The sequence below is a fragment of the Melanotaenia boesemani genome, chromosome 7, assembly GCF_017639745.1.
Source record: "Melanotaenia boesemani isolate fMelBoe1 chromosome 7, fMelBoe1.pri, whole genome shotgun sequence".
Classification (NCBI taxonomy): Eukaryota; Metazoa; Chordata; class Actinopteri; order Atheriniformes; family Melanotaeniidae; genus Melanotaenia; species Melanotaenia boesemani.
Genome location: NC_055688.1, coordinates 33,712,395 through 33,723,355, shown reverse-complemented (window position 1 = coordinate 33,723,355; position 10,961 = coordinate 33,712,395). Strand labels below are relative to the sequence as shown.

At 39.2% G+C, this 10,961-nt stretch overlaps 1 protein-coding gene across 3 annotated transcripts; it reads right to left on the bottom strand.

Annotated features, from left to right (window-relative positions):
• Positions 1–48: 48 nt before the first annotated feature.
• cnot7 (CCR4-NOT transcription complex, subunit 7) lies at positions 49–10,178 on the bottom strand. 3 transcript variants are annotated; one of them, XM_041991085.1, is made up of 7 exons: positions 10,016–10,178; positions 9,325–9,449; positions 9,054–9,247; positions 6,123–6,284; positions 3,786–3,930; positions 2,704–2,814; positions 49–1,539 (listed from the first exon to the last, which is right to left on the bottom strand). In XM_041991085.1, the coding sequence occupies exons 2-7, from the start codon at positions 9,439–9,441 to the stop codon at positions 1,408–1,410; spliced, it is 861 nt and encodes a 286-aa protein (XP_041847019.1). In that variant the 5' UTR covers positions 9,442–9,449; positions 10,016–10,178; the 3' UTR covers positions 49–1,407. The 3 variants fall into 3 exon arrangements, with proteins under 3 accessions (XP_041847019.1, XP_041847020.1, XP_041847021.1); XM_041991086.1 differs by lacking the exon at positions 10,016–10,178 and adding an exon at positions 9,782–9,952; XM_041991087.1 differs by lacking the exon at positions 10,016–10,178 and having other exon boundaries at positions 9,211–9,247; positions 9,325–9,411.
• Between the last annotated feature and the right edge of the window lie 783 nt (positions 10,179–10,961).

The following is a 10,961-nucleotide window of genomic DNA, read 5'->3' as shown; positions in this document are numbered from 1 at the left end:
TTTCACTTTGGAGTCATTAATAAAAGAGAAAAACTCTGATCCAGAATGTTTCATGGTAGAAAAATTTCAAGCCTTTATTTACAAAAGAAATCTAAAAACATTCCTCTCTTATATTGCATATTCGTTTTACTCCTTTACGGTGTGGGAGATGAGCTGCAGAAAGAAAATGTCTCGAGTGTTTGAGGGAGGGTTAATTCAAGATGGCAACCTACACTTCAACACACACCTATGCAAGTTCAGGATGCTACTCAACACAGCATGAAGATTAAAAAAAAAAACATATAAGGGTCCTTTCTAAAGCAAAACCATCTAACTGGGGGGGGGGGGGGGAGTGTTAATGAGCAATGTTATTGCTCCAAGGAGCAATTTTTACTTTCCCTCTTTTATTACACTAAAACTTTACAAAACCTTCACTTAAATTAAAACAAAAATCTACTCTCAACAGAGTAGTTTAGGGGTAACCTCAGCTGGTAAGTCACTGGCTGATTTGCCAAGTGAAGCTGATGCATCGGTCCATGTTTGCTCGAGTTGAGGGTGTTTACACAGACAGTCCACATTCCTCCAATGAAAGCTATTTGTATGCATCTGGATACATACAACTTATATCCTCGTGTGCTACTTATCTGAGTATAATCAAATGCTGAAAGGACAAAAGCAACTGGTAGTAGAGAATTAGTGTTTGCTTGATTTCTGCATCCCGTTCTAGATTCAGAATGCATTGGTGGTTTTCACAGTGAAATGACAGCTTATTCAGGTGGTTACAAACATTCTCTTCAGAGGAACAAATGAGCAAAATCTTAAAGATTCAAGTGCAGGTAAACACAACCAGAGACAGCTGTCAGGAACTTTGGGGCGATGACTCAATGTCACATAACCGGCACAATAAATTAAAAATTAAAAAGAGAAGAATGCAGCTACTATTAAGGCTGAGTGTGGTGAGAACTTCAGATGTGATGGCAACGATTCACATGTTCACAATGTAAAATGGGAGCACAGAAGGCAACAAAGAGGAGACGGACACTAGAAAATGTCTTCAGCTTTCCATATAAAATCAGGTTAGAGCTTTTAAAGTGCAAAACATTTCTACAGAACACTTTTAGAACTAAAATCCCATCTTTTCAAGCATGTTAAATTGAACTGAACCAACCACACGGTCTATGCTGCCTCGTAGGAATAAAACAATAAACTCTCACACATGCAGCTGCAGCATGGGTGAGGACAGTTAGGATTCTTCTGACCATCATGTTTACTTGTCTAAAGTGAGGAAAGCCTATAAGAAACAAATTGCTAAGTGATGCAGATGCAAGATGCTTTTTGTTCTTCTGTTATCTTGTCATCCGGATGCTGGAGCTTGGCCTCGCTGATATGGATGTGAGCTGTGGGATGGGAGAGAGTTTCGGAGTGATGTCACGACTGCTGCTTGTTAGCCTCCTCTTCGTAAGCGTTTCCTGTTCCGTTCTGGACGTAGGCGGAGCCCGAGCCGAGCCCGTACAAGTGGCCACAGTACTTTGCATCATCGATGTGATCCTCAAAGAACATCTGTTTAGAGAATTGGATAAAAGATACGAGTTATCACCTCTACGAATCTGCTGGCAGGTTAAACACTGCCCCCTCCAAAAAGAAGATTCACTACCTGGATTTAACTAAGCTAATAGTTAAGAGCCTCCCACTGGATAATTATGTTTCAGCTGGAAACAGGATCTTTAACCCTAACTGATGCAGTGAGCAGGTTCTCATTTCTTAAACATCCCATGGTCGTGGAAGAGGGTCTAAATCTAAAAACATGCATCCAAAGGGACTCTTCAAAAACTGGACACAAAAGCTTCATTCAGAACACATCACTGTTTGATTTATTCTCAGGTGAAATGGCCTTCCCTACATACTCATGGAAATCTAACACGGCTTCTGAGTCGGGTACCAATAGCCAAGTAGAACCCACCGTCTTCATATCTAAACATGTTACACATACACAAAACCAAGTCTGGCTCTGGAGTACTGGCCTTTTTATTTGCTGCATCAAATGACTGGAGTTTGTTACAAAAAACTTTAAGACTGGACACTTTTATTTCTGTCACTGTTTTTTAAAGGCCAACTAAAGGAAATTTGACTTTTTATTAGAGACTGGGACTAAACAGCTGTATAGCCTTCAGAAACCCACTTGTGAGTGATTATATTCAAAGATGACAATGCCAGGATTCATCGGGTTTAAATAGTGTTTAAGGGAACAGGAGACATGGATTGGCCACCACAGAGTCCAGACCTGAGCCCCACAGAGAATCACTGGGATGTGCTGGAGAATACTTTGTGCATCCGTCTCTGGACAGAAACTAATCTTGTGACATTGCAGAAGCTTATCAAAATGATGCCCCAGCGAATGCTGCAGCGAATGCTGCTGTAATGGGTGATGGGCAGTGTGCTAATGTTTTGCTCTCTACAAGACTATATGCTTCAGTGGATCCAAATTCTGCTCAGATGTGATAATCTAATGCTAATTAGACTACAAAACAATCTATTTATAGAGATTTTGCCATATAGGAGTATCACAGGTTCACGGTTCTGATATAAATGGGATGGCTGATAAAAACAGAATAAATATCAAACTGACAAATATTCAAGGAAAATGTTTATCGGACGTGGCAGGATCCATCAAGATCTGCCTGTTCACATCCAGACTCAACCTGCGCTCTAAGTTGAGGCTCCTACCTCTCTCATTTTGAAGAAAGCCATGCCTGTGAGTAAAGAGTCAGAGCCGGCCTGATGCTGTGGTCCAATCCTCTCCAGCTCCAGTTGCTCAGCTACTTCCTGCAGCCCACCCTGAACATCAAGAACAAGTCAGCTGTTACAGAACCATGCTTGCAGTCAAAGTAAAAGCTGGTGGCTGCACTCATTTCTCATGTTCACAAAGAAACCAAGCCAGGGTGGACTCTGTTCACACATGTACATCATAGAAGGAGCTACTGGAACTACTCCAGAGGGTAGAGTGAACAGAAGGCAGGGCATGACGCCAAAGTACCATGTTTACTTGTAATAACTGTTTATGTGTCATTAACAGAATGTGTATTTGGACACGTTCGCCATGTTGAGCACCAAGCAGAAGGCAACACAGAGGCCAGCAGCCACTGTTATCAACACGTACCATTGCTGTGAATCACCTGCTACAAAGAGGAGCAACTTTCTGTTCAGTTTCTGCTTTCCTAAGCTTCTCAAGTTTTGAAGGTTTGCAGGTCTGACCTATTTTCTTCAAAATTAAGAGCCAGTTAAGGATGTTTGGGCATTTGGTATATGTCTAAAACACCTCCTCCAAAGGCAGAACCAAAAATCATGACAGGTTTTATGTCTCTAGAGGTCTCTGCTCAGACTGTTGCCCCAGTGACTCAGTTCAGGAGAGGAAAAAAAAAATGGATCACTAATAAACAGCAAGTGCTGAAAATGTAAAAATGGGATGTTGGGTGGCTCAGCTGATGGAGCAGATGGCCCATGTAGGGTGGCTCACTGTCTCAAGCTGAGCCCTGACTGGGATGTCTATCTGTTATAAAATTTCCACTTTTTCTCCAAAACCAAAGCACAGGCTGCTTCTGAACATGTTTGCAGCTGACTGGATAAAAACCTGAACAAAGTCCGAATCAAAGGTTGCAGACGTTTTGTGTTCTCACCTGCAGCCTCTCTGGGAAATTACAGGGCTGCATGCGGGTGTGAAAATGGCTGTACAACATTACCAATAAAAATCAAGGTCAGACACTTAAAACGAGGCTCTGTGTTTCATCCTATTAGATTTAGCAACGTACCTTCAGGTTTTTACAGCTCTTCATGAGGTACTTGACATCGTAAATGACTGGAAAGTACAAGCGGAGAATCTCAAAGAAGTCCACTTCCTCCTCAGGCAGGTTGGCATTGGACAGAATCTTGATCAGATATCCAAAATCATAACCGCTGCAAGACACACGTGCAAACACAGGCACACATTAATGTTTTTCAAGAGCAGGTGTGAAAACATTTTCTGTTCCCAGGCTGCAATTACAGACAACAAAGAGGCCCAACAACTAGTTCACAAAATCAACGTCATGTCTTCGTGTTTCTGGTTTCTGTCACTGAAGAGACTCAGTTTCAATCCACAGCAACTTCTACTTAATGAAACTAGCTCAACGTACGTTTGTAAACTCATCCCTCATCAGCAGGAACAACCGACAGCTGCTATGTTGTTTTTTCCAAGTAGCTCTGAGAACACCGTCGTCTGGTCCTTGGAGGAGAGAATCCCAGATGTTTGAGAGCATAAAGACTCCCTCGTCCTGGTCGATGCATCTTTTGTTCCACTTTCTGATCTCAATCCATCTTTTTTTGTTTATTTGTCTCTGCTCTGATTATTTTAGTGCTGCCTCAGTTCATGATTTGGTTGTTTTCATTTGTTTTTGTTCAGTTTTTCTTTTCTAGTTCATGTGAACCCTCCTGCCATCTCTCTTTCACATTCTTTCTGGTGTTCTTTCTTTCTTGTTTTGAACAACCTTCCTATTTCTCCCAAGTATGTTTAATTACATGATTTGTACGGTATTTCGTGTATTATGGATCCGTCAGATTCATCGGGTTGGCCACGCCGAGGAATAAAAGCTGATGAACGACACGTCACAGCGGTCAGATGAAGCATCCGAGGAAGACTCCAGACGCCAGCCGAAACACGTCAAAGTAAAAACAAACATCTGCTGCTTAAACTTCTGATAAAAAGAAACAAATATATTTTAACCTTCCTTAAAAGAAGACTATGCAAACTGACTATATGTAAATATAAAGAGAAGATGATGATAGTCTGGTCCTGATTAATGAATAAAGTGTGTTTACGGTGGTTTGGTGTCCCTTTGGTGTGCCCCATCAAAGATTCCAGGTCAAATGGAAGAATGTTGTCTTCTCCATTCTGTGTTAGTAATGGAGTTCGTCAAGAAGGACTTTTATTAAGGTTTATATGGATGAATTATTTTATCAGTTAAATAGGGCAGATGCTGGATGTCGTGTGGGGAACACTGCAGTCAGTCATGAAGGTGTTGAAGGTGTGTTCTCAGTATGGCACTGATTATTATTATATAGAATAAAACGCCAAGAAAAGCCAAATAATGACAGAAGTGCTGGGCATAAGAAATCTGACGGTCCTCTGTTTGTGTGTGAGGAAATTAAGTATTTGGGTCATGCCGTTTCTGACGACTGGATGGCAAAGACATCCATGGATAGCGCTGTAAAATTTATGCTCAAGCTAACACGCTGATAAGGACATTTTCTATGTGCTCTAATTCTGTGAAGTGCTCCCTGTTCAGAACCCTTGTCACACCCTTTTATACCGGTCAACTACAGTCAAACTACAGAAAAATGAGCAACAAGAGGCTCAATGTCGCCTACAACAATGCAATGAGGTTGCTAGTTGGTCTCCCTAGGTGGCATAGTGCCAGTCAGCTGTTTGTGGCCACAAGGGCGCCAACTATTGAGGAACTCTTAAGGCAGCTTATGTTTAGTTTTATGTGTCGATTGGATAAGTCAGAAAACCACATTAAAGAAGCCCTAATTAGTCCTCTGAAAAGCTGCTGTCGATTCACTTCTAAACTGAGACAGCACTGGTCTAATATGCTTTTTAATGTGCATTAATCTTGTTTGGTATTTCTTTTTATCTACTATTTATTCTGTATGTTGTTTGTATGTTGCAGGTTTGTGTTTTATGGACCTGTGTCTGCAAATAAAGTTTATTATTATTAACTCACGTCAGCCATTACTGTTTCTTTACAAGTGTTTTTCCTGTTTGTACAGTTATTGTAGCTGTTTTGCATCTTTTGATTCTCGCTCCTTTTTCCTCTCTTCCCTCCTCTCCTCTGTTCACCCTCTTCCTTCTGTTGTTACTCCGGTCCAGTCCAGCAATTATAAGTAAGTTCGGCAACAGATGAATTTTTAAAAAAACTATTCAAGGGGAACCTCATATCCAAAAGGCCCTTCTTGGCAAAGCAAATTTGCTTGGCATGACATCCAGACCTTCATTCTGCTGTCATGATGCTGGACAGGACGGGTTAAAAAAAAGAAAGAAGAAAAAACATCCCTGCCTCTGTGAGCGTTAAAATATGTAAAAACAGCTACTGATGGTAAGAACAGGATACCTGTGAAAAGAAAGCCACTTGACTCCGTCACAGAGCACCACTCCAGATGTCATCAGCAACTCTGCAAAGTAAAGTGTCTCAATGCCTTCGTCCTCGTGTTTCTTGAACTGAATCCCTGAAGTGGTCAGGAGCTCAATGGAGTCCTGTGCATACATATCTTCTCTGATGGGAAATGCAAACATAGATTACACCGTTATGATCTGACTCAGTAAATGAATCACGAAGACGTCAGTAAATGACAATAAAAAAATTCTCATTAGTCAGTTTTACCGAAATGTGAGAAACTGGCAACAAAGTTTTACACAGATGAGAACAATACATAACAGTAACCAAAGCTTTTATTTTCTAATAACTAAATTTGTATAAATTTGACCTTCACTATAACGTCTTATCTGTGTAAGCTGACACGCCCACTGGTCAGCATCACCTAACAGCTGGTTCCAATCTGAAATACAGTCCAGACTGTGATCATTTGTGTAGTTGAAATTGTAAGTCTCCAGGCTTGGTTCTCTAGTAGATTTAGTCTGATTTATGATATCTCGTGTTGCATTACAACACCAAGTCTTTACTTTCATTTGAAAGGGATAAAACTAGAAGTTGTAGCTCTTTAAAAACATGGTCTGAAGTACAGACAGGTGTGCAAAAACAGCAACCTAGCAGACCAAGGAACAAGTCATGTGGACCACCAGAAAACAAACTTGTGTAAAATAGTTTCATTTGCAGCTTTACAGCAAGTAACAAATGCAGCCTGTAAGCAGAGGTGTCTCCTTGTCAAAAATCAAGAAAAAGACACAAACAGGAGAAAAGGGTCACCACAAGATGCAAACCCGCAACCGTAGAAAAAGAAAGACACAGCCACAGTATCCAAAAACATAGACTGAAGAGAGGTTATGCAACAAAAAGCATAATAAAATCAAGAGAAAGACAGGTGAAAAACAACAAGTAAAAGAGATTCACATCAGATAAAGAAGTCCAAAGTTACAGCCCATAAAACCAGCCGGAGCTGGAAGTGGCTGCCAGACAATGCAGACAGTCACCATCTGCAGAGGATTTCTTAAACAAGATATTAAATTCTTTTATTTTTGACCACTTCTTTTAATTTGGATGTAAATCAGTTCAAACTGATGGTCCCTTTTTATCATCAACATTTTAAATCAGCTCATAAAACCATAAATGTCTGCTGAAAAGTCTCAGCTCAAAATAACTAAAAACAACAGTTTGGACCAACTGCCTCCGTAACTGCAGCACTAAATGAAATGAGCTGCTGCTTCAAACTTTGTTTCTAAATCCCTGGATACCCCAAAGAAAACATGAACAGAGAAACTAGAAGTGGTCTGCACATCTCTGGAAGCATCACAGCCGTACACTCTGTACGTCCTCGCAGCTTATTTTGTGATAGTTCCTAGTTACAGGTTGCATGCATTTCTCTGAAAAACACTCATTTAAATGGTTTTATATTAATTACAAAAGCACATTTATCTGCTTTATAAAAAACAAAAACAAATAAATAAAAAAAAAAACATATGGAAATCTCACTTTCCATACAGAGAATAACACATACGCCACCGTTTCCATCTAGAGATGCCCACCTGGGTGGCTAACCATTCAACATAGCCACCACCGCCAGTCATAGGGTTGGGATTATAACCTATAAATATCGCCTTATATAAACAGCTGTTGGTTTAAATAAAGAGCTTTGTAAGTTATTAAAGAATCTGTGGACAACATTAAAACTTGACCAGATATCAAGTTTTCTGTGTTTATATTTATGTGAACTTCTTTTCTATCTTTACATACCAAAGTTGGGATGTCTGGTCGCACTTCAAAGTGGGATTTGACCTTATAGTGATAATAATATTAATAATATTTAATAATTATTATTATTAGTGTTATAGCTGTCCTGAATACTATTTATATCATCAGTAATATTACTGCTTCAGAATATTATGATTAAAAGTCATATTCTAGTACAGAGTCCACTTCATAGTCTCTGTTTTACTACAAAAGCAAAGCTGTGAGACAGTAAAAGGTTTTGGGTGTAAATGAGTTGCTTTTTTTCATGGTTCCTAATAAGTTTTTTAGCATTTCCCCTCTTGATTTATTTTGGAAAATGTTTGGCTTATGAACTTGTTGATCAGGATCATAAAGGCATTTAAGCATGAACCAATAATTTTAAGCATTAAGTCACTTCAGCTAACATCTAACCCTCATCTGCAGTACGGACCAAAAAGAGCAGTGACATGTTTTTTTTTTTTTTATAAAATGTAAAAATTATTGCAGTTACACAGACTAAAAAATGGGAGGTAACTTAAATAAGTCAAAAAATTTATAAAGATAACTTTTCCAAACAATGTAAAATACCAGACAACAAGATTTCCCTCCAAATCCATGTTTCTGAGCCTGGATTCCAGCTGTGTCCATGAATAACTGCAATCCATTTGGCTCTCTTCTCTTTCCTTTTATGGAAGCTTGTAAAAAGAAAACTCTGACTTCGTTCAGAATCTATTGGGGCAGTCGACTGCTCACTAGCACTTCCCCTTTTGGGATGTGTTTTCTGTGTTTTTTAACCCATCAGAAATTGAGACATATGTCTTTTTCTAACTCAAATGTATGTAACCAGGTGTAACTCGAGTACAGTCACATGTCTGATAAGGTCACATGCATTCCCTCTCTACTATGGGGTGTTTAGAGTTCAACTTCAGCATTTCAATGTTAATAATCATAATTTATTGAAATAGAGAGCCTGAAGACTGAATGAACTTCCAAATAATTACAGTCTGGTTTGTATAATCTAACAGATCAGACATGGTCCTTTCAAAGTTTTACTGTGAAGATCATTCATGTGCTGTTAACTCTAAAATAAAAATAATTTACATGTCACATGCCCTATAAGGGGAAAAAAAGGAGAGAGGGTTAGGATAGCAAGCTTACGTGAGGTTAAACTTAAAATTGAACTGCCATGTCGATGTCCCTGGAGGGTATTCTCCTTGCTCATTCATAAATGTGAGGCCCAGCTGTATTATCTTGAGCAAATCCACATTGCAGCGCAGTAACTGGTACTGATAGTCAGCGTTGCTTCTGAACTCACCAATCGGCCTGGCTACAACACCTGGGAACTCTGTGTCCTGTAAGAAGATAAGTCATTATGGACACTGGAAATCAGCTAGCTCCACTAAGCATGGTCAGTGGGAGCATCACTCACCATTGCAATGTAGTTGTATTTTCTGATGACATGTCTGATCCTTTTCAGCTCCTCCTCCAGATTGTTGGCCCAAACCTCACATATTCTTTGGCTGTGATCCACAGTAGCTGCGGGCATAGTGCCACCTAATAGTAGCAGAAGACAGAAGAATGCATTAAAATTAAGACAATGAGAAAATAATATTAAGAACATCTGCATCTCAATAGAGAAATTAGTGTACAACTGTCTTCTTGTTCACGTGAACGCATCATTTCTGACAAAGCTTTGGACTGACAACATAAGAGCAAATCACAAAAACACTGTAGAAGCTAATTAAATCCTTGAATGACCTCACATTAATCACTAAATATGTTGCAAATTATTCGAATCTCTTTACTAATGGTGTACACGACGTGTTCAGCAGCTTGCTTCAAACATTAGCTCAGCTGTCCAGCAGAGCTTCAGCTAGCTAGGTTACCTATTAATGACTAGCAGGTTTCAGTTGTACTAGTTTCTGACACGAGTTGAGGGAGCAGTGGACAGCGGGCTATCTACACTTTCAATACACTTCTCAGGTTAACAGCTAGTTGGACAAATTAATATGAGTGTGTGCGAGAAAATAAAGAGACGAGCAACTAGCGACACAGGCAGCGACTGACACGCACGGCGCCACTTTGATACTGCAACGGTAAATTCTGCTTCGTTAACTTACCGTTCCCCTAACCGAGCAGGTGTGTGTTTAAGCGTGTACTGTCTGAAAACGCTTGATGTGTTCTGTGTTATTGTGTCGGGGGTTTTCCGCTAACTTTTGAATAGTTTATATTCACTATCGTGTTCATGTTAACCTCCGGCTGCCATCATGGCTGAGCCTACAACACAACGTCATCACGTAAAGAGGCGTAAGTACGTAATACGTCTTGTAATATAAGAAAACTTTAATATTAATCAAATATTGATTATTGCTGCTTTTCATTGACATTTTTAAAATTTTGTCATGAACTTTTATCAACAAACACAAATTTAGTCCTCACAATTGGTTCATATGTAATAACAAGGACAATCTGTACAAAAGAAGATATCTTTTACTGGAATATTGGTTTGGTAAATCAGTTGTTCGTGTTTGGTGTAATACCATCTGTTATTTGTATATTTAAATATCAGCCAGGAGTTCATACCTTTTATATACAGTCATACTCATCTTTCTTATACAGTCTATGGTTCATACCCAACATTTGCCCTTGTTATCTCCCCAAAAAAAAAAAGGCTAAACCCTACTAAAACATTGTAACTTCCCTGTAGGATTAATAAAGTATTTTTAATTTCATTTCATTTCATTACACACTCTTGTCGTAAAATATGTTTTTTTGGTTACACTAAAAAATAATAGCAGATTTATTAGATCCTCATTACAGAGAAACATTGTCACATTAACCAAATGCAACTTTAATTTTAAACAGTTCTGTGGATGTTGTAACATGAAAAGAAACCTGGCAGCTACCTAATCGGTGTGTTTAATTACCAGCAAAGTTAAGTAAATTTCTTTTAATCTCATTTGTGCAAATATCCCTGTACCCGACATGTTAGGCTTTCCCAATGTAGAAATGTAATTAAAAATTGTTGACTGAACTCCTGGAAGGCTGCACTTTTCCTGCACAAGA

Excerpts from the sequence above, each read along its gene's own strand:
- cnot7 (XM_041991085.1), bottom strand. The coding sequence starts at position 9,441 with ATGCCCGCAGCTACTGTGGATCACAGCCAAAGAATATGTGAGGTTTGG. Across the intron at positions 9,248-9,324 it reads AATACAACTACATTGCAATG|GACACAGAGTTCCCAGGTGT; the intron begins GTGAGTGATGCT and ends ATCTTCTTACAG. Across the intron at positions 3,931-6,122 it reads AAGTGGCTTTCTTTTCACAG|CGGTTATGATTTTGGATATC; the intron begins GTATCCTGTTCT and ends TGTGTCTTGCAG.